The 25,933-nt window shown below is 35.8% G+C and overlaps 4 protein-coding genes across 6 annotated transcripts; 1 reads left to right on the top strand and 3 right to left on the bottom strand.

Annotated features, from left to right (window-relative positions):
* Positions 1–600: 600 nt before the first annotated feature.
* LOC125204829 (RAF-like serine/threonine-protein kinase PRAF) lies at positions 601–1,492 on the bottom strand. The gene is made up of 2 exons (XM_048103571.2): positions 1,232–1,492; positions 601–1,114 (listed from the first exon to the last, which is right to left on the bottom strand). The coding sequence occupies exons 1-2, from the start codon at positions 1,392–1,394 to the stop codon at positions 699–701; spliced, it is 579 nt and encodes a 192-aa protein (XP_047959528.1). The 5' UTR covers positions 1,395–1,492; the 3' UTR covers positions 601–698.
* An 8,432-nt stretch (positions 1,493–9,924) lies between these two features.
* On the bottom strand, positions 9,925–16,643 carry LOC125205447 (cyclin-like protein). Of its 3 annotated transcripts, XM_048104382.2 has the most exons (13): positions 16,208–16,643; positions 15,244–15,292; positions 14,355–14,735; positions 13,547–13,920; positions 13,283–13,471; positions 12,921–13,115; positions 12,421–12,495; positions 12,281–12,347; positions 11,061–12,120; positions 10,915–10,971; positions 10,471–10,545; positions 10,244–10,316; positions 9,925–10,160 (listed from the first exon to the last, which is right to left on the bottom strand). In XM_048104382.2, exons 1-12 carry the CDS (start codon positions 16,559–16,561, stop codon positions 10,247–10,249), a joined length of 2,946 nt encoding a protein of 981 aa, XP_047960339.1. In that variant the 5' UTR covers positions 16,562–16,643; the 3' UTR covers positions 9,925–10,160; positions 10,244–10,246. The 3 variants fall into 3 exon arrangements, with proteins under 3 accessions (XP_047960339.1, XP_047960341.1, XP_047960338.1); XM_048104384.2 differs by having other exon boundaries at positions 9,925–10,316; positions 14,355–14,729; positions 16,208–16,642; XM_048104381.2 differs by having other exon boundaries at positions 9,925–10,316; positions 16,208–16,642.
* A 246-nt stretch (positions 16,644–16,889) lies between these two features.
* On the bottom strand, positions 16,890–23,144 carry ABCB26 (transporter associated with antigen processing protein 1). The gene is made up of 18 exons (XM_048101856.2): positions 22,527–23,144; positions 21,996–22,123; positions 21,746–21,788; positions 21,438–21,482; positions 21,219–21,341; positions 21,041–21,144; positions 20,655–20,709; positions 20,500–20,570; positions 20,051–20,153; positions 19,369–19,579; positions 18,679–18,752; positions 18,483–18,539; positions 18,178–18,252; positions 18,020–18,094; positions 17,658–17,939; positions 17,522–17,586; positions 17,393–17,453; positions 16,890–17,315 (listed from the first exon to the last, which is right to left on the bottom strand). The coding sequence occupies exons 1-18, from the start codon at positions 22,968–22,970 to the stop codon at positions 17,235–17,237; spliced, it is 2,097 nt and encodes a 698-aa protein (XP_047957813.1). The 5' UTR covers positions 22,971–23,144; the 3' UTR covers positions 16,890–17,234.
* Positions 23,145–23,470: 326 nt separating this feature from the next.
* Positions 23,471–25,459, top strand: LOC125203503 (Tetratricopeptide repeat (TPR)-like superfamily protein). The gene is made up of 4 exons (XM_048101858.2): positions 23,471–24,033; positions 24,603–24,755; positions 24,840–25,045; positions 25,141–25,459. The coding sequence occupies exons 1-4, from the start codon at positions 23,551–23,553 to the stop codon at positions 25,346–25,348; spliced, it is 1,050 nt and encodes a 349-aa protein (XP_047957815.1). The 5' UTR covers positions 23,471–23,550; the 3' UTR covers positions 25,349–25,459.
* Positions 25,460–25,933: the final 474 nt, after the last annotated feature.

Below are 25,933 nucleotides of genomic sequence, written 5' to 3' on the forward strand. Positions count from 1 at the left end.
CAGACAAATATGGAGACTACGTCTCGCGATAGCTGAAAGTTTGTCTGGATTGTTAGGTTTATTGTTTTTACTTTCTTTTATTTTGGGCCGAATGTTAACTTAAAACTTTTGGATAGAGCAACCTATAAACTCCTTTTTGGGAGAAATCAATCCCAGGATCCTTAGCTTTAAAAGGGAGAAATCATTATTTTATTAATCATCAATGAAATAACCTATTTTCTCTATTCATCTCTAAAAAAAATAGCATTCATAATTATTTATTGTTAGTAATCTATTGTGCCACAACCCCAAACATTAGGGACTAATAAGGCAGTCCCCTCAATACAATGTTATAAGAAAGAAAAAAAAAATCCGTTGAATTAGGAAATTCTTTTTTTATGGGTATGATAGAAAAGAAATCATCAAATAATATTATTGAAGTAGGGTAGGTTAATTGTTTATTTCGATACAAAACCGTATAGCTGCAAAAATACATTATTAGTGTGGAATATGAGAATCTAAAGTGTGTGTGAATAGGTAGATTTGTGATGTTGCGACATAGTATTTGGGTTTCTAACGAATGGGAATAAAATTTGCATGAATTGGCAAGAAGATTGGGGATGAGTAAAAATAGGATCCCCTTGAGCTTGACTGGGTCATATACTGTGTATGCATCATACATCATCATTTACAATTTTACCATAGCTTTGTAATTCCGGCTATTGCCAGTGGTTGCCGTTGTGAATGAGGCGAGCAACGCGGCAACCATTCCCCTGCCCAATCTCATACTGATATACGAATTGGTGAGGAATTTTTCCGCTAACTTTCTGTCCCACAATAATAGGATACGCCGGCGGCTTTGATGAGATCCGTTTGAACTGCCGACCGCCGGAGATCGGGCAGCCGCCGGTGTACATACCCGAGGTAGGCGGAGAGTGAGACACCTTTTTGGTGGATTTGGGGGCGGAGAGGAAGGCTCTGATCTTCAAGGACGACGACCGATCGTATTCCTCGATGAGATTGGTTAGATCCTCATCGGAGGTTATCGATATCAAAGCGTCCAGATCCTCCGCGGGCAATTGGCACCTCAAACTCACCGATGATCCACACATCTCTCCCATCTTCACCAACAGCTCTGTAATTTCATTCTTATTAGAATTTTCCCTAAATCTGAAACACTCATGCTAGATGTGCTATGTGTAACAAATTTCCGAAAATTCACCAATTATAAGCATTTAAATAAATTGCTCACCGGAAAAAGAAATAGAGCTATCAACGGAGAGGACGCGAGTTTCGCCGCCGTGATAACGGAGTTTTCCGTCCGAGTGACGGGGGAGAATCCGTCCGCCGTAGCTACATAGAAACTTGATGGATCTGGGAGTGAGATTGTGAGAAGGAAGTGAAGATCCAACCATAGTTGTGGGGGATTTGTATGGGTATTGTCTGCTTTTTGGTGGTGGAGGTGGTGAATGTGAACAAGAAGAATGAAGGATGAGTGGCAAGCCTATGGAAGCTACCAAATATCCAACACTTATTTATACACTTTTCTGGCTCCTATTTTCAATATTTTAATATTCTATTATCTATAATATATTTGAATGTTTTTATTTTTTTGAATGACAAATATTGATTATTATTTTGAGATTATTGGAAAATGGAGAACTTTTACGATAGATAATCCTACTACTATTAAGATTTGATGATTATTTTGATTTTTGAAGGACTTTTTTGCTCTTATTTTTTTTGGAATAATTCTGAATACATATTGTAACGCTCTATATCAAACATTACTTTATCCAAGAATTTCGGATATGAAAAATGATTCCGCATGGACCACAACACAATTAATATTATAATGACTTAAAAACATACTTCCCCACACCTTGTACGTGTGCTAATTTTGTTATATTACTATATTTATTTTTAATAATATGCATTTTCTACTTTTGAAAATTGTACCCCACCAGTTTTTTCAAACCAATTTATTTACATAAAATCAGGCATAGCATAGCTAATTACAACTATCTAAATTTGAAATTTAGCTACAACAAAATGTGGAGTATGAGAGTATCTAACATTGTAATTTGATACCAATATCAAAGAAAATTCACCTAAGAAAAGGAAGAAGAGTAAACATAATTTATACTAATAATATACTCCCTCCGTCCCATAAAAGTTGAGTCGTATTCCTTTTTAGTCCGTCCCAACAAAGTTGAGTCATTTCCTTTTTGAAGAAAAGACAAAACATCTAATCACTCTTTTTTTATTCCATCATTTATTTTACTCTTTCTTATCTTTCCTACTTTTTTTTCATTTCTCTTATTTATTTAATATAAATTCTTAACCTCCGTGCCCAAAAGTTTTGTCTCAACTTTTATGGGACGGAGGGAGTAGAGTTATGACACACACCATTTCTGGTAAATTTTAAAAGAAGGTCCTAGATGACGAAGACCGAATTGTTTGTAAGGAAAATTTGATGGCCCCCATAAACAACTGTCGTGATAAATTAGATGATTGCATTTCTTCGCACTTTTCTTTTTATTTTTCCTTTAGAAAAATATGAACAAAATTCGAATTCGAAATAACAAATTGTCAAATTGCATGCCATCTTTTTCATTAATTTATATTCGATTTTTTAATACTAATATTTGATAACCAATGAGAAATGCCCGACTGGCTTTTGGAAAATGACGTGCGGATTTAGCACTTTTGTTGGTTGGGATGGTGGGGTGAAATTACACAAAAACGACTATTTTTAATTAGAATGATTTTAGAAAGAAAATAAATATTTGAATATGGACGAGATTTTGTTTACAACGCTGGACATTTGTCACATTGCATGTGGATCCCAAAAATTATTTCAGTCTTTTAATTAAATTTACTTCTTCGAAATCAGAATATCAGTCAGTAGTTAAATTTTCTTTGATTAATATTGAAAAGTCTTATTTTTATGAATTAATTAACTACAGGTATACATATTATACTTTCAAATTGTGAATTTTAAGCAACTCTGGTTTTTTATAAAAATACATGATTTGTTTATTAAAAAAATACTTGATTTTTAATATGGGATATTGACCCCTAATAAATATGATGGAACTTTGAAAATGTTGAGTTTTTCCCACAAACTTTCAACTTGACAAATAATATCACGAATTTTATTCGAGTCTGTTATTTCACACCGGCGAAAAAATTCTAGCAAATAATATCGTGATACGGATTTTTTTTTCGTAATTTCTCGATAATAACTTCAAGAGCTTCAAGTTCTTCAATCTGTGAGGATAGTTTTTTTTTAAGCACCCCTTCCAAAATTGTTCTCCATTCCATTATTATAGTCAGAATTTTTTCGCTGGTAGGAAATAACAAATGCACTTAAAATTCGTTATATATTATTTACCAAGTTGAAAGTTCACGGGGAAAACCTAACTTTTTAAAAGTTCTATGATATTATGGGCTAATATGCTGTAATTTAGAATTAATACAAAATTTATAGGCTTATGACTTAGTAGTTATCAACATTCAGATGTGAAATTCAAAATTTTTAGAAAGTTCTCTACAATATATGGACCGTGTATACATCAAAATTCCAATTTTAAATAGGAAAATATTGAAAAGCTACTATTTTTTTTTAATTACTAAGGGTATCCATCGACGGACCTAGTGATTATTCCCTGCGCTGATTTGTAGGCACCTCAAATGATGAGACAGCTGACCCAAAAATTTAAAGCTGCTCATGTCCACTAGTACATTTTGATTTTACATTAAACTCAGGAGAATCGAATGGTAAGCCAATGAACTTTGGACTATGCCAAATTTAAAAAATCACACTGTATAATATTTTACTTAAATGAATTAAAATTTAAAATGTCTGAATTTTGTAAAAATGTAACAGAAGTTTTTAAATGTCGATTGAACTTATATAACCTTAGACTTTCAAATTATTATGCTTATTAATTTCTTACTTACCCACTCCACGAATACTCTGTATCGGCTTATAAGAAATGGATAATTTTGTTTCTATCATTCATAATTATTGCATAGTAAATTGAATTATAAATATACCACTAAAAGATAGTACTCCATTGCTTCATATTAAAGGTAAAATGGATAGTTTCGCAATTTTTAATATGGATTCATAAAATGAGACACTTGCCAGAATAAAGTTAAATACTGAAATGAGACAAGGATCACACTAAACTCTAAGGTAGTATATTTTTTTAATGAGACAAGGATCACAATAAGTTGGATTTAAAAAATCTATTTTTAATGTAAAAATTAAAAATATTAATGTAATTACAATGTTTTGATATTTGATTACATACTAGTACTTGTTAAGGCCAACTCTTAGTAAAACCGTCTCATTTTAGTTTTGCATTCATGGACTAAATCAAGGTGGATCTTGAGACATTGAATTAGCAATACTATGATGATATGTCATATGTATCAATGATCTTAGAAAATAATGTGAACTATAATAATGGCACACAAATTCTGATTACGGCCATGGGGACGCATATAAAATTTGATTATTCCGTTCCTACCTAAGAAAGTAATTTTTATCTAAATGTTCACATAAAATATTTCAAACAAAAAAAATTGTTAATTACCTAAAAAGTACTCCTATATATGCGAATTCCTTTGTAATATAATATTCACAGTGATTGTAGTTAACAATTATCCAATTGTAATTTGCTTGAGCCGCGCTCAATTATAATAATTAATGATTGATTTTGAAGATTTGAGTATTTAACAATCAATTGATTTTCTTTCTTTTTTATTAAATCAAATATTCGGGCATAAGAAAATGGGGACTAGGCGGCAGGTAAATTCAATTGATACAAGTAACTCCACAACAAATTAACAACAAAAATTGATGTTTTTTCTTAGGTCCATGTCCATCCATTACAAAAATTATTGACATACCATTAGAAATATCTATAATGCGACAAAATATACGCGTATCACACTTGAAAAATCCATATAACTTGATGAATTTGCATTTGTACTTAAATTTTGTCCCCATTTTGTTACATCTGTACACGTTAGTGAACATAGAAAGAAGATTTGCTCCCTTGAAAAGTTGTTAAAGCGGTTAGTCAAAGAAACCTATTTAAATCGTTTTCATGCTAACATTCGTGTTAATGGGACATTGGAGAGTATATCGCTATATGAAAACCATATGCATATATAGTAGTCCATTTATTCAACATAAAATTGTGATGGTTGTTTTGTCTGTGGTAGAGATAAGTAAATGGTTATTGGATGCTTTGAATAAGTTTACAAATAATGCAACTTCCACATAATAATACATATTATAAATATGTGTATTCGCTTAGTTCATTTCTAAAGTTGTTTAATTTTATGTTTTGGAGGTGTACATTTAAATTATTTTATATATTTGTGATTTTTAATTCTTAGATAAAATTGTACCTGATTTTAAGTGACTAATTCAAAATATAAATTTATTGTGATGAAATTAAATCAATCTATGCATCATCATCGGGTGTGACACTAGTCATATATAAAATCCCAACTCAACTATACTAAACTAGGCCTCAATGAATAAAGTTGCGACGAAATTTTCCTGCATGGGTATAGGTTAAGCAATACTTTGAAATAAGATTTGTAAATTGTAAACCAGTTCACGTTTTTTTAAGAATGATAGAAATTAGACACTATTATTATTAAAATCTACCCAACAAAATTAGAACTAAGAAGAGGTACGTACTATAAAACAAACCGATGCTAAATCCTTTTTCCTATAAATTATTATTCAAAGTAGTCAGTTCTAAATTTCTAATAGGTTTTTTGAATTAATAAAATCAATATAAATTGTGTCTAATTTGCAAACATTCATAATTAATTACAGTTGTTTTGGGTTGAAAAATATTTTTCTAATTAAAAAAATGGGTTATTTTGCTTGCTGACAATTAACTCCGTGCTAGTTTCCATTCATCGAAGAAATTTCGGTAATGTTAAAAACACTTAAACTGAAAGTTTGTGTTAGGCTTAAAATTTATGTCTATTAGCAAATGATCTCAATCCTAGATTTTTAAAAAAAAAAAAAAAACATACTCCCCCGTCCCGCTTTAGCAGTCCCATTGATTTTTCTACCATCTTTTTGTAAAAATGATAAAAAATAGTTAAAGAGGAGAAATGGTAAATTAAGAGAGAGAATAATATAGAGAAAAGTCTTATCTATATTATTGTCTCTCTTACTTTACCATTTCACCACTTTAACTATTTTTTATTATTTTTACAAAAAGAGGGCAGAAAAGTCAATCAGACTGCTAAAGCGGGACGGATGGAGTATTAGACATATAAAATAGGCTCACAAAGGTGTTTTTCAATCTGTCCATTATGTATTAGTTACAAAATGTTATAAGGCTGGTGCTTTTTAGGACAATTCTACTATACATTCTCTCTCATAATTTTTGTTTTTCAGCCTAACCATCCAAAAACAAATGTTTATACTTTATAAGTTATCTCGTGTCAATTGGGTCCCATATGAACATGCGAAAACTGGCATGCGGGTCCCATCTGTGGGCCCAACATATTCGATTTCGTTTTCCATCATTTGAGTGAACTACACAAATGGTCCCTGGACTATGGGTTTATCTCGCCCATAGTCCCTGGACTTTAAAAATATCGCCAGTAGTCCCTGGACTAAGGGTTTATCTCGAAATTGGTCCTTTTGGCTTTTTTTGGTACGAATATACCCTTTGATATTATTTTGGGGGGTTTGGGCAATTTGGTCTTTTTACACTTTTAACATTTTAAATCTGATATTATTTTAGTTATGTACTAACTTTGATATTATTTCAAAATTATCATTCTTCTTCCATTTTGTTATCCTTCACTGAATTTGTTTTTTTAATTTCAATATTAGATTTAATTTTACAAAATTTTAAATTTTATTTTTTAAATATCAATAAATTTTTTTAATTATAAAAATTATTAAATAGCAAAAATTAAAATGAATAGTTATAATCAATATTTGATAGTGTATAGTACTATGTAATCAATAAGGCATGACAACGCCTTAGTTTTAATCAATATTTAAATAGCTTTAATCATAAATAGATTATATAACACAATTTATTCTGAAATAAATATGCATCTAATGTAAGACTAATATAATTTTTGTTTATTAATTTGAAAACAATCAAAATTTACTAGAAAATTTCAACAAAAATACTCCTATATAAAATTTTAAGTAGGATCAAATTTTTAGGCAAGAAGATGCCTGTTCTTGGTTTCCTAATCATTTATCTTTTTATAAATATCGACAAAAAATGTTATCCGAAGTTTCATGAATAGTTTTGGCAAATTTTCTTTTCTTGCATTAAATCAAATATACCAAGAAAAAAAAATCTCTTGAGTAGTGGGGACATTGATTTCCCATTTTGAAATATCGTTTCTGCTGATTATGCATATTGATGAAGTTTATTTCCCTTCTAATGTTGGTTGTTTCTACCATTGTTTTTATAAATAAGTGTATGGGGGAGCAAAGCTATTTCTGTTGAATGAGCACACAGGTTTAAAATCAAATCGTGATCTATATAAATTTGAATTAAAGCTTATATCGAGTGATATCCCCATCCCTAAAAATTTATCATTTATTTTTATTTTTATTTTCATCCGTCCCTAAATATTTGTCATCTTTCACTCTTACCATTTTTGGTAGTGGATCTCACATTCCACTAACTCATTCACGCTCACCTTTTATTATAAAACTAATATATAAAAGTCCATAAGCCAGTAACTTTTTTGACACACTATATTTCTTAAAATTTGTGTCAAATCAAATGGTGACAAATTATGAGGGATGGTGGGAGTATATGATCATTATTCATTTTTGTGTGTTGTTTCAGTTTACTTGAGTGACTGTTTGCTTTAGTTAGTGTATATATATAGGAGTTTTCACTATGATTTTGCAGTTACTATTTTTATATGAAAAAATAGGGTTTTTTCTTTATCTTTTCTGGGTATTCATTAATATTGAATCAATGTATTCATCATTGGGTTAGACGTTTTCATGAGTTAGTTAGTATCTTTAATCAATAAAATTTGACTTTTATTTGTATTAGCCAATATTTTATGCATCATATATATACTCATCAACCGAGACATATATAAGTTTGCAGAATCTAAATCTGGTAAAAGTTGTGGAAGTGAAATGAACCAAAAAAACAGGTACCAAAATGGCTGAATCAGCACCATATGTGATGACTCATCTTTCATCAACAATCATATATTCGGTTGCATGTGACTTTGTACCAACTTATTAGCATGCATTTTTGTGCCACTAATTTTTCAAAGCAAATGCACGAATTCTTAAATTTCTTTTAATTTCACCTAAAACATTTATGCTCTTTTACTTTCACCCGAGACAAATAATGACATATAGATATGTACATGAACCACAGTCCACACTATATAGATATGCATATGAATCACACGAGTATGTAGATTTATGATTTTCTGTATTTTAGGCATAATATATATTTCCTACTCTAATTATGATTTGTTTCCTTAAAATATTAGTATTTCCTTAGGGTATGTTTCCTATGTTGACTAGGATTAGGGTTCTCACATTGTAATCAGTATCCAAAAGTTATACTATTGAAATCTCTAGCTTGACGAGTATGGCTCGAGGGAGAGAAATCAAGATGAGTATCAACGTGGAGACCGTTGTCAAGAAGTTTGATGGATCTGACTTTATCTTTTGGAAGATGCAAATTGAGGATTACCTGTATGACAAAGATTTGTATCAACCCTTAAAATCTAAACCCAAAAAGATGGAACAAGAAGAGTGGGAGTTGTTGGACAGAAAAGCTATGAGCGCAATTCGTTTGTTGTTGTCCAAGGATGTGGCATATCACACGATTACAGCAAGGTCGACGAAGGAGGTCATGAAGATCTTGGAAGAGATGTATCAGAGACCATCCACATCAAATAAGGTACATCTGATAAGGCGATTGTTTGATTTGAGAATGTTAGAGAGAACGCCCGTTCAACAATATTTGAACGAGTTCAACATGATTAATGTGCAACTGAACATGGTTGATGTCAAATTCGATGACGAGATTCTTGGCCTTATTTTACTATCGTCTCTGCCAGACAGTTGTGTCCGCGCAATAACAGACAGTTGGGTCCGCGCAATGACAGGAGTAAGTGTCGAAGAGTCAAAACTAACTTTTGATAAGGTAAGGGATCTGATGATTGGCGAAGAAATTTGCCGAAGAGAATCGAGATCTTCTGCTTCAAGGCAAACACTAAATACAGAACAAATTGGTAGATCGAAGAGAACAATTGGTAGATCGAAGAGACTGTAGGATATGGAAAAGGAAAGAAAATCAAATTACAAAGCAATTTGCAAGTCATCTAAACTACATCTGCACTTAACACTAACATAGCTCTTAGGATTTAGGTTTTCATTAGGTTACATACTGTTTTTAGAGAAATGTAAATTTAGTATTTCAATTGTTGTACACACATCCATTCCATGATTCAAGAAACTTTTTCGACATGCTCCAATGTTTACACATTGTAACGTTGAGAAGTTTTGACAATAAACTAAAAATGACTTGCTGAAATTCTGTTAAAAGGATTAGTTCATCATGTGACGCAATAAGTATTAGCCAGGGCTTTAAATAAGTGAACACAAGAAATATATTGCTGGACTAGACAAGTTTTTATGTCAATATTTGTAGATAAAACCGATGTAAGAATGTGCCGAAAAGGTATTGTGCAGTCGAGATTCTACATATTCTACATACAAAGTGAAGAACGCATAAGAAGTTTGATTACATTGAAGGAATAAGGCAGCAGCTAATACTACAGCTTAAAAAAAGGTTGAACCTGCATCAAAACCATGAGCATTGACTCGGAAGCTGTGTATCACAGCTGATTTGATGGACATCAACCAACAAAATCAAGACCAGCGGGTAATCCAATTATATAATAGAAACTGATACTAGACAACAGGTAATAGTACCATAACACCATTTGAAACATGCGTCTATGTCCAGAAAATGCTGAATGGTGGCTTTACAGCATCATGTCGCCGTCTCCACATAGCAACCCCTGCAGACGTATCTTGACTTCTTCCAAGATAGTAATCAATTCCCACCCAATCAAAGGTTGTGAGCTGATATCTTTGCTTCTCCACACTGTTCCTGTGTGTGACTTCATATCATCATTCATGGTGGCAGGATATGGCTTGGCATGGAGATAAGTCGGGCTTCACCCAGTTTCAAACCTACTATCGTCGGCGGTGCACAGGCGATCTGGATCTTGATCTTGATGGCGACAGTGATGGTGATCTTTTCCCCCTGAAATTGCAAATCATTATGTTCATACCAATGCAACAGTAAATGTCAATGCTGTAAACAACACTTTTCACCTGAGTTGCAGACTGCTGAGTTGATGGATGGACAAGTCTCATAAATAATTACAGAATACAACTAAAACGGATTAGAGTGGTACCTGGTACTCTCAAGAGAAGAGTAGGGAGAATTCCTGCGCTTAGAATGCTTGCTATGGGGTGACCGCGAAACTTGTCTAGAAGGAAACATTACATACTAAGCCAGTGAGAATAGAACATAAGATTTACTTGTCTAATTTCTAGCTCAAGACAGACTCCAGCCATAGATCTAAACAAAGCTCATGCCTTCACATTACCAAAATCTCTTTTTAGGCTAGAGATTGTAACAGCAGCAAGAGATGTTAACAATTTGTCAGAAATAAAATCAAGTCAATATGCTGAGAAGAGGTCATAATGAGGGACAGAGACAGACCAATAAAAATTCAAGGAAAATAAAAGTATGTACCCTGAAAGGATTAAAATATTTCCCAACACAAAAATCAGGAAATATAGATGGTATAATGTACATGAAGACTGGTTAGAGTAAACTTTTGGGGTAGAGGTACCTTTTTCTTGTCCTGGTGGGCAATGGAGATTTATGTCTTCTCGAGTGATGTAATTTCCTGGACACCAAATTACATTATATATGCATCACAACAAAGTATGTGGAGATTATTAACAAGATGATAATAATTTCTCTCAGAAAAAACACCTTCTAGAATCATCTGATGACTCATCACTCGACTCATTTGCACGACTATCCAAGGAGTTATCCTTGGTCCCTCTATCCCTGGCACCAACTGAAGATGACCGGCGCCGTTTATGCCTACTGGGTTCAGTACCACTTTTATGTCTAGATCGTTCTTTTCTGTCATCCCCTGTTCTCTCTTTCCTTTTCCCATCATTGTCTTTTTTACTACTACTTCTTTTATCTTTGTGTGCCTCAACTGTCCCTTCCTTGTCATCGGAAGAAGAGGGCCGCCTCCTTGGTTCATTGTTAATTGCTTTTTCATCAGTCTTACCTTTCTCCTTCACTTTATCTTTGAAATTATCATGATGGTCATTCCTACCAGCTCTTGCTCGCCTTTCTTCATGTCTTCTATGTTCTTCATCTCCCTTCTTATCCAATCTACCCTTAGAACTTTCTGATTTTTTTTGCTCTTTCTTCATTGAGCTTCTTTTGTTTTCAAGCTCATCATTTTTATCAGATCCGCTCCGGGTATTTTGGGTACGGGAATCATTGTTCATCCACCTTTGAGCTTCAAAATTCCCATCTGGTATTTCATCTCTCTCAACAGCCTTTTCAGTCAAATAGTTGCTCGATATAGAAGTATCATAACCATGCTGGTACTCATTCTCTACAGTGCCAGACAATCTCTTAGAGGAATGCAGACTATTATCTGATGCAAATTCTTTAGCAGCCATATTATCATTTGGCAGATTTTCAGCAGCACTAGCTGGAACATTTCTTTGTTCCGGGGAACCACTGTTCTCAATGACAGGATTAGAGTCCAAAAGCTTGCTCTGTTGCATGGAGCCATCCTTTAAATTTGGCTTGCCTGGATTCTGTATCTCATCTTCCTCATCCGAGGCATAATTACCCAGCCCCAGTATATCTCCAGCGGAACCAGAAGTAGATCTTTCACTAGCATCCTCATTGTCACTTCCCTTGGCCTTGGTTGGGATCAGAATCTTGGCAGAGGCCTTGGGTGTTGAAACTGGTGGAGCAGAAGGCAATAAGTGGTGTTTTGACAAGTCACCATCTCGATTAACTACACAAATGAAAAGGACATAAGGAACTTTATCATGCAAATAGAAAATATGAAAAAGCATCGAGTTATTCTTCTAAAACTATCCTATCAAAAATAATGTAAAAACATGGCATATGGAATCAATTTAATATGGAAAGACTGTCCACTTGTAGTCAGCCACCTTCAACTGAGGGACCATCTTCTTTCAGAACTTTGGTAGCTATTTCATCAAACAGATCATCAGTAACCTGCCATATACCATATTGTCAAAACATGCTTCGAAGGAAAAATGAACTTTAATAGAAATGGACCATCTGGAACCTTCAGAAGAACATCAGTCAGAACACGCTTTATCTCCTGGTTAATAGCTGCAGTTCTAGCAACTTCAACCTCATCCTACAAAGAGGAAGAAGTATTAGCATCAATCTGGAACTCATTTTTGCTTTTTGATATCCCTTTGCCCCACTCAAAGTGACACATTTCTAAAAATGGAATCACCACTCTCTCTGCTACTTTATTTTCGTTGGACCTAACACACTTAAACAACACTACATAAAATCCCTTGCTGAAAAAGAAATGCTTCGCTTTGAATGGCACGGAGTAATATATTGATACTCAAGCTATTAAAAACTTATAAATCACATAGTGGGATTGGTAGTGACTGGGACATAGCAAAGACTTCAAACAAATTTTCATTGATAAATAGACACGAGTGTATAGTGCAATTTAAAACTCAGAGAGGAGGTAGAACATAGATACAATGGAATATATGGCCATCCATCAACCAGAGAACTCTGAGTCAACATGTAGAGAGGGGATACCTCATCTTCATCTTCTGTTGATGAATCGTTGCTTTTGTGGTCTGATTGATCTCCCTTCCTAGAAGGCTTATCGTTATCATCATCATCATTCATGAATTGTGATTCCTCCTTGGGAAAATTCAGGGCAGAACTTGTACTCGTGATAACAGCCTTGTTCTTAATGATTTCTTCCCTAAGCCAGTTAGGTACGGATGCCTATGATACAAAACAAATATCTCTAAGTGACTGGACTAGTTGTTAAACTCAAGCTGACATGTTAATCAGGAAAGAGAAAAATTATATTGTTATTAACAATTTGTTATGATTATCTAATCTACTATCATAGAAGGTTATAGTTCCTAACAACATATGGTGATACTCACCTTTTTAGGACGGTCAGCTGAACCAAAAGCATCTCCTGAAAATGTTGTGGGATGAGGTGTTACTCCTGCACCAACCCCAAAAACACCACTACCTACCATTGGAACAGTAGGCTGGAAACCAGGACCAGGAGGAAATATTGGAGCAGTATGTCCAGATACTGGAGAAGGCATAGCTATTGGATGATCAACCTTAAAGAAGCCAAATGACATTAGTAAGTGTAGTGAGGATATAAATTACAACCATATGCAGGCTCAATGTAAAACCTGTGACCCTAATGGCATTGCCGGAGGTGGCGGAGGATAAGCAGCCCCAGGTGCAGCATGAGGAGGCCACGCATAGTTTGAAGACATAGCCACAGTAGGATCTCCACCTCTAACAGAAACGCTGGAAGAGTGCGCATAGTTGGGTTGGACATGCGTCTCAGGATCACGATTGTAATGTGGTGCAAAATTCAGTGGTTGATCGCTCATGTCAGTTACAGACTCAGTTGGCTGGCTATGAAGTACATGATGAGGTTCCTCCATCCATCTGCCAGTTGTGGGCGGCATATGATGAAAATGATGTGGCGGAAAAGAAGCAACTGGAGTAGATGAAGAGCTATTGAGCTTTTCGTATCTATCCACAGCCTCCACATTACCTGCAATAAAAAAACAAGTAAGGAACGTTTTTCATAATAATAGAAAATTTTGATAACAGTAAATGCCTGATTTCAATTTGAGATTTATAAAGCCAATACCCTGATAGTTCTGTTGCCGTCCTATTTTTTTATCCACTTGATAGTGGATAGTACTACTAACAATTTCATGTCTTTACCTAAACATTCAAGTATGCCTACAACGTCTTCCCAGACTATACTGAGGATCCTAATGAATGGCTATAATCACTGTCTAGGAGTAGCACACCCTTCCCAACTTAAGCTGTTTAGTTGTTGCTTTTCTCTACCTCATGCATGTCTAAGATTTGAAAGTGCAATGGTATACTTCACATGCTTGTTCGAAGCGTATAAAGCAAGGAGAATCAATAGCTTAGCACAGATTCACAGCATAACAGATATACTAATTAAGTTTTTACCTGCAACAGAAGAATAACTAGAAGGTACCTCCTGCTGATGGACTAGTGGACTTATAGGTGATTTTTCTTGTGGAGGGAAAGGTGGAATTGAATCTCCAGATGTGCCTCCATCTCTAGCCGGAAATGGAGCGTGTACATCTACACCTGTCCTGTTTGACGACCCCATTGAAACTGGGAATTGATGATAGTTTGATGCTGGAGCTACTGGCACATGCCCATCAAGAAATTGTTGAGGATATTTCTCGTGGAAATGATTTTGCTCTTCTGGTCTTCCACCTGGTCCAAAATGTGATGGAGTGTGTTGATTGTCCGAGGCAGATTTAGCAGCAGCCCATGCCTTAGCTCTAGCTGCCCAGTCTTCTTCATTGTTATTAGCTGCATCTTTAGATACGATTTAAATTAGCAGACTCACAAAGAAAGATGCTAATCAAACATTTCAGCTGATCAGAACTCCAAGCGGGATTAGAGGTGAATGGGAAAAAAATTGTGTAAAAAATCGATATTTTCCCCAACATAAGAATTGGATTGCGTCTAAGATATAAAAGCTTGAGAATGAGTTTCCAGAAGAGTAGATCCAAAAGTGAGTGGTAGACATTAGCTGATTCCGATCGTACAAAACTAACATCAGTTCCTAGAATTATGCTCCACTTTAGCCATATTTTGAAATCAGAAAATTAACTAGGTATTAATGTGTTTTATTGGTCGTGATCAAGTTTGAACTTTATAGTTTGGTCATATAATAATTCAGAAAGAACCCTGCAACTGCAATGATACAAATTTTCTTTGAAGAAAGTTCCGTGCAAGACCAAAAAGAAACACTTATAGTTCTTAGCCTAAAGCATAAAGGAACAAAAAATTCCAAGCAAAAGATAGCATATCCTGGACTAACTTGGGTATTGCCAATTTTGATGATGACTCCAACCGCCACTTCCCCAGTCCTACAATAATAACCAGGCAATGTTAAAAATCACATATGTGGTCCGAGAATGTTCATCGAGATCAATCATAATAAATAAGCTAGAAAATGAAATAGATGAGCAGAAAATTACCTGCTGTAAACAAAAGTGACAATGGGCACTTTATCACTCGATAAATATTTAAAGAAATTGAAAATGCCCGAATTAAAGGTTATAGCAGTTATTTTCAGTGCATTAATACAAATGTTAGACAACAGAGATAGTAGTCTTTTCTGTTCGCAGAAGGTTAACGCAAATTAATTGTACTAAATAACCACTCAACAAAATCCTGTCAGATAATCAAAATTTTACATTACAATGACCTCCAAATGGATTATTAGAATATTTGATATCACCATTATCTCATCATTTCATTACCATTAAAAAGCAACCAGTTCATGGATGTTCTCATTTATTTTCTTTACAACTCAGAAAATAGTTGGTTTATTAGCAGACGTAGCATCAGCTATAGGATTGAAATTACATGACCTCAATCAATAATCAATTTTCTAAGATGAGTCGGAGTCATCATACATCCTTATAATTTCAGAACTGAGGTTATGAGGCTCTTTTCATATTCTTCCAAAATAATTTGCATTCAGCCACTATACGATGAAAATGAAAGTAGAAACAATTTTAGTAGATAAAGGTAAACAAATAATACAATTACAATGACATATTACTCTCATCCCGTTCAATTGTAACAAAAAATCATATGGAAAGCGCATAAATGCTTGCACATATATTCAATATCCTCAAAGCCAATTCATGGACTTCAAACGCACTATAAAACCTAGTTCAATCATTAAACAAAGCCGGAGACAACACGCTAGACATGTCTATTAGAAAAAATAGTCAAATCATTTTTCTCAAAATCAAATCGAATACGAAAGATACCTGAGGGTAGGACTGAGAAGCGTGAGGCGGTCTAGGCGGAAGCTGGGGCGGAGGCGGATAGTGAGGGTGGGCAGGGTAATGCGGAGGCTGATGCGTCTGATAGGGATGCTGAGCGTATTGAGGATGGTCAGATGACTGAGGCGGCGGCGGCCACTGCGGAGGAGGAGGGGAAGGGGAGTGTTGTGTTTGGGGCTGGTATTGAAATTGGGTAGGGGGATAGGGCCACGGATGATTGGATTGGGGGGGAGGGAGTGGTGGTCTTTGGAACGGATCCGCCGCGGGCGGTGGCGGAGGCGGAGGCGGAGGCGGTGGCGGGGGATGCCTCATGTAGCCGTGGGGCTGCTGGTAGTCCATGTCCAATTTTTGACGCGAGTTTGATTTGGGTTTTAAGGGTTTTATCTTTGTAACTGGATTTCTATTATGGCACTTCCATTCATAGAATATAGAATAGTCGACCCCGATTTGGCAGACAAGGAGGGAAATAGTATTACTACAATTTTCTTACAAATTTCTAATTTCATTAAAAAATTTATTTACTTTTGAGGGAATGGTCAATTTTTTAAAGCAATATATTTTCATTTTATTAGTAGTATTTAAGTTGGTTCGAAAATTACTCCATCAAGTTTAAACGTGTTTACATCATCTCCAATTTCTAACTATATATTCACCTCAAATAAAAAAATTACCGATGAAACACGACAAATTCAATATTGCTTAAAATCTTGAAATGCTCAACCAGTCAACCTCCTCTGATGGAAACAGAGGTCAAATGAATAGATGAAAAACATCATAACTTCCTTTGATTTCAACGGAAGGAAGTCGAGCAAAAGAATACACTTTCTTTGTATCTCAAACCCCATTTATAAAGATTTGAGGTGCTCAAGGTTTCCTCTTCAGTGGCGCTACTAGATATGGTCAATATTTCCTCTTCAGCCAGCCAGCGACAGTAATATGGTCGTCTGTACACGAGTTTGGTCGTCCTACTCTGTTTTCGTATAAGATCTATAGGGAGTATAGATCTACAAGATCAGGCAACTGCATCCGCCTGTCTTCTTATCAATCGTGCGTACAAACCATCTTTCATTAGGAGATCCGTGTGGTCGCCCATCTGAATATTCGAAGAATTGCAATACTCAGACTAACTGCAAGCAATTGCCTGTCTCAAATAGCGTTAAAACATCGTACCTCAACGATTTTACCACTATCCATTACAATTATCCTGTCTGCGCTTTGGATTGTCGATAGTCTGCAAAAAAGGTTCATCAGAATAGGGGAAACTGTAGGAAATCCACTTGCAAAGGCGTGCAAACTCACCTGTGTGCGATCACAAAAACTGTCCTCTTATTTTGCATCTCGGTTTTTGCAGTGCGAAGAACACCCTGTTGACAATGCCAAAATCAGCAAAGCAAGATTGTGTATTATGGATATGTATATGTCTAACTTTGTCTACCTTAACATTGTGTTCGCTTTCTGCATCTAGAGCACTCGTAGCTTCATCCATGATCAGAATGCTCGGGTCTCTAAGGATGGCCCTAGCAATAGCAATACGCTGCTTCTGTCCTCCGCTGAGCAAATCATCATCAACTAGGGTTTGGTAGCCATTCGGCAGGGCTAGTATAAAATCATGAGCAAAAGCCTGCTTGGCAGCCAATTCCACATCCTGCTGAGTAACAGCTCGAGGGCATCCATACTTTATATTTGAACTTACATCCATGCGGAAGAGTCGGGGCTCCTACATATTTACAATATATATATATACAATTAAATAATTCTGCTTGCATTTAACTTTTAGTAGAAAACAAGGTGTAGTACCTGTCCCACATATCCGACCCTTTCTCTTAACCACTTAACATTCAGTGATTTCATTGGGTGGCCATCAACAAGTATCTGAAGTTGGAAATAAGAACGACACTAAAACGTGCATATCATAAAAAATAGAATATGGATGAGACAGACTAAAATGTTTTTACCTCCCCATTTGTTGGTTCATATAGACGGAGCAAAAGGTTCACTACGGTGCTCTTCCCACTACCACTCAGGCCAACCTGAAAACTTTGAAGCATTACACAGCATTCGAGCCCAAAATTCATTATTTTGATGTAAAAGACAAATACTGATTGGGAAAATAACAGTTTGGTAATGCCATTGTGATGTCACTTGATACAAACTGAAACAGAACTGTACTGAACATGCTAAAGATGAGAAGAAAAACATCCAAAAAATTCCTGTATATCGCACACCATAACACAAATGAAACAATAAGAAACGAACTTACAATGGCAATTACTTCCCCAGGATGAACTGTCAAGTTGAAGTTTTGCAGTATAGACAACTGTGGAAAGGATAACAAGATATTAGCAGCATGTAGAGAGTTCGAGGCAAATGAGGCGTGCTACTGCAAAGCATTCTATGTCATAGTTTGGATTTTAGAATTTTATAACAATATATAAGGTCAATGATGCGAAGCTTACCGAAGGCCTAGAAGGATAGTGGAAGGACACATCCACAAACTCAATCCGTCCTATCAACTTTTGTAGCCTTAAGCCTGTATATATTAGAGCAAAAATCCAAGTAAATGCTATTGACCTATATATCTGACATGAAAACAATGGAGAATGTGTAGTTTGTGAGACGTCTAAAGGAGTTCTTACGGATGATATCTTTCTCTATCTTAAAGGCTAAAGTTAGGAGCAGGTGACACTAATGTTCATGTTTTCGAGTAGGGGTGTAAACTGAGAATCTCACCAGTAACTTCAGAAAGTAACACAAATCCTCCAAGAACGTTGATTTTTCTGTTTTTGAGACATCCCAGGTATTATGCATTACATTAGCACAAAGCCAACCAAAGTCCAAATATTGACTTTATAAGGTTAATATAAGTTTGTGCAGCGTGATAAAAATATATCGATGGACTTAATCCTCAAGTCACCGTCTATTAAGAAACTATGCACTCTATGCATCTGCTCCACTATTCACTGATTAGGAAATGCCTAGATCCTCATTCAAACTACTAAATGTTGAGCTCTGCATTATAATTACACTTCTGCACAGTCAGTGTGTAGTGCCAATTCAAACGAAACAGTGCATAAAAGGTAAAACAAAATAAAATTCTAAAACTAAATGGAAAGTTGAATACTCATGCTTTAAGAGAAAGTACATGCCTTTTGCAGTAAACTGATCGCTGGGTGAAAGATCTATCAGGTGAAAAACTTTTTCACTTGCTCCAATAGACTGCATCAAATTTGATAAATTATCCCCGACCCACCATGTGGAATAGATTAGCCATTCACTGTATAAAATGAACTTTGTCAGTTGCTCCGCTGTAATTTGACCGCTCAGAATGGACATTCCTCCTATCACCACAGCAATGACCTGCAACATGACACAGGAAAACTTACGTCAAATGTACTAGCCCAAATGATATCTACTATGATGATCCAAATATAATATTCATATCAAATACAATTGACTAACTCAAATGCTACATCAGAACCTTATTACTTTATAATCATAAAGATATACCGTATATCTTATAGGAGAGAAACCAACAATCTACAACAATAAAATGGAAACCCACAAGCTACAACAATAAAATGGAAACTTCAAAGGAGTTAAGAAAAGATAAACCAATAAAACTTCATTCATCAAAGACATTTTCAAGAGTCGGCCCAAAGTCAGAAAGGGACTTAAGATATACGACACATGAACTAAGAAGTGGTGGAAAAAGATGTATGGAAGTTCAAGATGAATATAGAAAAGGAAACGTTTGGACTTTAATTGAGATTGAACACTGAGCCAAAATGCTGAAAATTACATTTATATTATCTGTGAAATTGTCTAAACCTGAGTTGCATGGTATAGAGTGTTGAAGCCGAAGTTCCAGAACCCGTAAGCTGCACTCTGTCGCAAGTTTATGCCAGCTAATTTCTCCAGCCAACTTTCGTACCTAGTCACCAAGATAATGAAAGATTGGGGAACTTATTAATTTCAAAGCAGATATTATTGCATTGCATTACATTACATATGTGTTGATAACCAAAAGAAAAAAATGAATCCAGAATAACTAATTTACCAACTGTTATTAGTCCTTCATTTTCACAATCACATAAACACCCTTTTTAATTTACCCCCCCCCCCCTCTAAATTTACCCCATTTACTACAATTGTGACTTTTGACATTGGACAGAAAATGATGACACTGATTAAGACTCCCAACAAAATTTGACTTAGTTAAGAATAGGATTACAAAGATGCATTCGAGAATGAAGAAAATCTATAATAAAGATATTTACCTTCCAAGTTCTTGTTGCTCTGTCCCATATACCCGAACAGTTCTCATCAAAGAGAATGTCTCTTGGGCAACCTATATCATTCCAAAGAAATTCATATACCATGAGAACTTTAGTGCATGGCTGTGGACCCAGAAAAAAAAATATTTGTGTTTTACATTATTGGCTGAAGCAGTAATCTCTTGAGTTAACTTGGCCGATTTCTTTTGGTACCTATACAAGAGAGAGAACAATTTAAATCATATGGAAGTAAAAGAGATCAAAACGTGGGCTCCTAAATAAAAGAGTAACTTTTGTCAAGAGTTAAAAATCCTATGATCTGAAGAAACCAGCTACAAATCCAATAACAAGGCCATATCTCAGACCCATCCCAATATCAAGAAAATTCCATAACCTACTACTGCATCTAGGAGAATATAGCTGAAGGCTAGAACTTGTTACCAGAGCAAATTTATTATAAATTGACGAGAAATATAACTATATCCCAAGAGAATTTAGATAAAGTATCTGATGTATATAATAAAAGGATGCAGAAGATACTTACTGGCCATATATCAGCATAATAGTTGAGAGGGAGATGCAGATGCCCAATACACATAGTCCAAGTGGCAACGACAAAACCAATAAGTAGATCAAAGCACCTGAACCCTACAGAGGGTAGTAATGAGATCCTCAGATTAAAGACTAACTGTACTAAGCGTTTCTATGTAAAACAGACAAACCTGAAGAACATTGCGCAGTATCAGATTCAGGTCATTTCCTATCACACGTGATACTTGTTGGCAATCCGAACCAAGCCTACTTGTCAAATCACCAACTGTTTCAGAGTCAAAAAAAGATATGTCCTACAAAGGATATATTCAAAAAATCAAATGATGATGTCAACATGCAAATTAGGTTTAATGCTGTGTAAATGAATTTATTTAAAGCTAAATATGGACCTGCAGAAGTAGAGTTGAGTATAGTCTTTCCCTCAATCGTTTGACCTGGACAACATAAATTATACTATGTAATCAATATAACTAGATTAGAACGAGGACATTGACAAAATGAGGAACTAAAAATCTTAGTGGAGTAATAGAAGGGGTGCATGTCCATTCTTTACATTTGGTTTCCATCAACAATTTGGAAAGTTTCCTCTTGCTTAGTAGGAGTAATACATTTATATAACATTCATAAAAAAAAAAGCAACAAAGTTTCCTGTAGAATAGAAGCTGTAGAAAGATAAAATACAGTTGAGGGAACTCACAAGCATCAAATTAGCAATGCCGAACAAGCAACCACGCACACCACTACAAGTATAAGCCAGAAAAGGAGGTATTAGTTTAGATATCAGTCCAGAAAAGGGTGCAGCACTTTTGCTACAGAAGATATATAATTATGTTGTGTTGTGGAGTTTATACAATTGCCCTATATGCTATGAAGAAAAAAGGACATTTAACAAGGTGAGAGCAAGTATCTAATGAAGAAGGGAGCTTATGACCGTAAACGATCTTAACCTGCATATTGCTGCAGTGATGCACAGCATAACTAAGAGACGCAGATTTCGATGGAACAGGGCAATGGTGCTACTTTGCGCAGAAAATATCGACGCAGTCAGATAATGTGGGATCGATATCTCTGAAAGCTGAGCCAAAACAACAAAATTCAGCAACGATAAAACTTCTGCAAATTAGACACAATGTCGAAGGTAATGGAACAACACAACAGTTGTAACTTGGCACGTATACAATACGTATAGAAAACAAGTAAATTTCAAAACCTTAATGATTATAGCATTCTTATATCAACTACACAAATAAGCAAAGGGGAAACTTGCCACTCTTAACTGTTTAATTCCATCTAAGCAACAGAGAACACTGCATAAGCAACTCATTCGAGTACCAAAACAACGAACAAGTTCAACTCGATTTCAAGGCCTAAGGCACTAACTCACCCACCTAACATCCACAGCTTAAGCACATATCTTTGTAATGACACTTAGCAAAACAGTCGTTCATTGAAAACATAATATACTAGATTGCACATACTGCTGTGATGACGAGTGTAACAAAAGCGGTAAATATAACCCATCGATCCTCCGCTATCAAGTCCCACATTTTCTTCAGTGCCCGAAAAACAGTCACGGGTTTCGCCACCATTACATCTCCAATATCCTCCGTCGGAAGCCTCCACCAATCCCCACCGGGAAAGATTTCCCGCGCAAACTTGACCCATTTCTTCAGCTTCTCAGTCAATTCAATTTTCTCACCGCCGGCGGAAGGAACCCCATCTTCTTTGGTGATTGGGTACCCGTTTACAGAAGCTGATTTCACAGAAGAAATGTGGCGGAATCTTCTACTAGAGGCGAAGCGCTTAAATTGGGGTTTTTCTTGATTAAGATTTTGATTTAAGGAATGAGTCTTGGTTAAAAACTTCCTCCGTTGGACGGGGAACGGATGGAGGAGTTGGGAGTTGCAGAGAGACAGAGCCATGACTGAATTTCGATCAGAAATTACAAGTGGGAAAATAGTCCTCCAATAAATGGAACGATTTCTGGTATTAAATTTAATCAAAGATGAATTTGTGTGGATACGTTGCCTTGCGGTGACAACGCACCACACAATGGCAACAGGTAGAGACAAAAGTCAAGGAAAAGAATGAAATGAAGCAATGCCTCGAGTGCACGCTGAGAATTAAGTAATGTACATATCAGTATTTGATGTAGGAATTTAAATTAAATCGTGTTGGAGAAATTTAGCGTGATCCTGAAATTGTATAGGGCGGCGAATGTGAGTAGACTTGAAATTACCAGAAAGTTTTTAACTTTTAACCATAGAGACGGTGAATCTCCGTGTCTGAGCAGCCACCACACGGCATCTCACAGCGCCACGCCTCTCTTTTTGTTCTGGACGTTATTGCCCCTGTGATCCCAAGCAAACTCGCGCTGCCAGCGAGCCCTTTTCCGTCCTTGGCCCTGAAATATCTCCTCCATATTTTTCCAGCAGAAATCTTCTCCCATCAGAAAGCAACACAGATAAATCTCAAAACTTCCTTCCTCTCGACGCCGCTGGCATGGCCGTAGTGCTCGGAAACGTCTCTCCATTCCTGGACCTCTCCACGACCGCGCTCCCCGATCGCCGGCCCAGGCCACTCCCCTCCGACGCAGTATTGAACCTCTTCAGGAAGGATCTCCACCAGAACCCCAATTTCCACGCGGCCTTTGAATCGGTGTTCGATCACAGAGAAAAGCACGTGAACAAGCGGAAATCGAACCAATCCAAGGTGAATGAGGTGGAATACGAGAATTCGAGCGACGACGAGAACGGCAACGGCAACGGCTTAGGGGACGAGCTCGAAGACGACGGCGGTTTCGACTGGGAGAAAGAGATGAGGAGGAGGGTTAAGGAGATCGAAGAAATGAGAGAGTTGGAGAAAAAGGCCGAGGAGCTGCAGTACCAAGTTGATCAAGAGTATGGCGAGGGCGATAGTAATGGCGAACCGGATGAGGAGACTGAAGAGCAGAAGCGGATGAGAGTGAAGAAGGAACTTGAAAAGGTTCGATTTTGCGTTATCCTTTGTTTCAATTTTTCTTAAAACCTTGCCAATTCTTTCTTTACAAATACTTCATGTAGTTTCTTCTTCAGATTTCAATGCTGGAACTTTCATCTTACTGGTTTCATTAGATTAGGGCATAGAAAGGATGATTATAGATGATATTAACTTGAAAGAAGAATTTAGAGGCCTTTTGTTTTACTTGAAAGTCACTTGTGAATAAACTATGTTATTAAAATGGAAGTCTTGTGTTATTCTATTTGCTGTACAATCTAATTTTTTATTGTCTAAAGGGAGCAATGGATAGATGGAAGAATCTTGGATGAATAGAGTATTATTCTATTTGTTATACAATCGAATTGTTTATTATCTAAAAGGAGCAATGGATGAGAATGAAGTAGAATAATCAGCTCATAGTTATCATCTTTCTGTATAATATTATTACTTCAGTCAATTTCTGTTTTCTCTTCTCTAAATACAGCAGCTAAATACTAGTGCACATTACCTTAGTAAAATGTACTTTAGTTGCCTTTATGTTACAATAGCTTTGAATTGGATGTATATTATTAAAGGTAGCAAGGGAGCAAGCAGAAAGAAGGAAAACAGCTCAGTTAATGTTTGATTTGGGTCAGAAGGCATACGGAAGGGGTATGTATGGGCGCGCCATCGAGTTTCTTGAAGGCGCCCTCACAATCATCCCTCGACCTACTCTGTTTGGCGGTGAGGTTGGTAATGCTCTCTATATAGCATCCAACTTCAGATTTTCCACCACATTTCATAAACTAACTTTCCTTGGTTCTCATCATCAGATACAAATATGGTTAGCTATGGCTTACGAGGCTAATAACCGCCACGCAGACTGCATTGACCTGTACCAGCAATTGGAAAAGAGACATCCCAGTGTCAGCATCCGACGCCAGGCTGCAGAGCTGCGCTACATACTGCAAGCGCCTAAGCTCAAGATATCGCAGGAGGAGATGGTAACAATCCCACTCATAGGTTCTACTTATGATAGGTAAGCCTTTTTATTCATGAAAATTTCACTTGAAATATTCTCGGATTATCTGATATACATGAGCCTGTGATTGCTTTTGACTGCATTACTATCAGTTATGCGGCAACTTGGAGTGATAAAAACAAAGACAGGGATGAAAGGATGAGTGGTTCAACGAGTAATCAGCTTCCATCAGACAAGGACTATTTGGCGGATTTCATGGTGTGGAAACCGCCCGTTGGCCTGGAGAAGAACAGTGCTTTCTGGGTTTCTTTAACTTTGTGGATAGGTCTTGTTGGCGCCGCTCTTCTTCTGCAAAGATGAAGCCTTATATATTTTGTACAGATACCATTCTTGTATTACTGTTTCACTGTATCTGTATGTATACGTGATTTGTTACTCTAAGTTTGTAATATAGTGGAATTTATGCTTTTATGTTACGTTTGTTCATATACTTGTACACCCTTCAGCTTTCAATTTTTTTTTTTACTTCATTACTAATAGTACTATTTGTAATGGACCAAAACATAATGTCAGGGCTAGAACCTTACATACTTAATTCTAAGGCGAAAATATTCAATGGTCTAGACACACCATGTGGCATGATAACGTGGTGTGTCCCACTAATTAGAATTTGACAAATGTAAGTAGTAGAAATATAGAAATTTCCCTAAGGTATCTAATTCTTATAAATAGAATAACATTTGAAATTTAAAAACTTTACAAATTACATTGTATACTATTAATACACATATATATAATACTTGTATTTCATCTTTTTTTCATTATCTATTGACATTATTTTAGGTAATTTATTTAAAATTTGATTATAGACTATTGTCTCTCTTTTTTTCATTTTATAGTATATACATGTGAACGCATTATATATAGTATGGGCATGTTTGATAA

This window comes from Salvia hispanica, chromosome 6 (genome assembly GCF_029641045.1).
Source record: "Salvia hispanica isolate PSC_SH4W2 chromosome 6, Shi_PSC_v1, whole genome shotgun sequence".
NCBI lineage: Eukaryota > Viridiplantae > Streptophyta > Magnoliopsida > Lamiales > Lamiaceae > Salvia > Salvia hispanica.

Excerpts from the sequence above, each read along its gene's own strand:
- ABCB26 (XM_048101856.2), bottom strand. The coding sequence starts at position 22,970 with ATGGCTCTGTCTCTCTGCAACTCCCAACTCCTCCATCCGTTCCCCGTC. Across the intron at positions 21,789-21,995 it reads ATCACTGCAGCAATATGCAG|TGGTGTGCGTGGTTGCTTGT; the intron begins GTTAAGATCGTT and ends TTATACTTGTAG. Across the intron at positions 21,145-21,218 it reads TACTGCGCAATGTTCTTCAG|GGTTCAGGTGCTTTGATCTA; the intron begins GTTTGTCTGTTT and ends TACCCTCTGTAG.
- LOC125204829 (XM_048103571.2), bottom strand. The coding sequence starts at position 1,394 with ATGGTTGGATCTTCACTTCCTTCTCACAATCTCACTCCCAGATCCATC. Across the intron at positions 1,115-1,231 it reads TAGCTCTATTTCTTTTTCCG|AGCTGTTGGTGAAGATGGGA; the intron begins GTGAGCAATTTA and ends ATGAAATTACAG.
- LOC125203503 (XM_048101858.2), top strand. The coding sequence starts at position 23,551 with ATGGCCGTAGTGCTCGGAAACGTCTCTCCATTCCTGGACCTCTCCACG. Across the intron at positions 24,034-24,602 it reads TGAAGAAGGAACTTGAAAAG|GTAGCAAGGGAGCAAGCAGA; the intron begins GTTCGATTTTGC and ends ATATTATTAAAG. Across the intron at positions 24,756-24,839 it reads CTACTCTGTTTGGCGGTGAG|ATACAAATATGGTTAGCTAT; the intron begins GTTGGTAATGCT and ends TCTCATCATCAG.
- LOC125205447 (XM_048104382.2), bottom strand. The coding sequence starts at position 16,561 with ATGGACTACCAGCAGCCCCACGGCTACATGAGGCATCCCCCGCCACCG. Across the intron at positions 12,496-12,920 it reads CAACAGAAGATGAAGATGAG|GATGAGGTTGAAGTTGCTAG; the intron begins GTATCCCCTCTC and ends TCCTCTTTGTAG. Across the intron at positions 10,317-10,470 it reads TCTTCTCTTGAGAGTACCAG|GGGGAAAAGATCACCATCAC; the intron begins GTACCACTCTAA and ends TTGCAATTTCAG.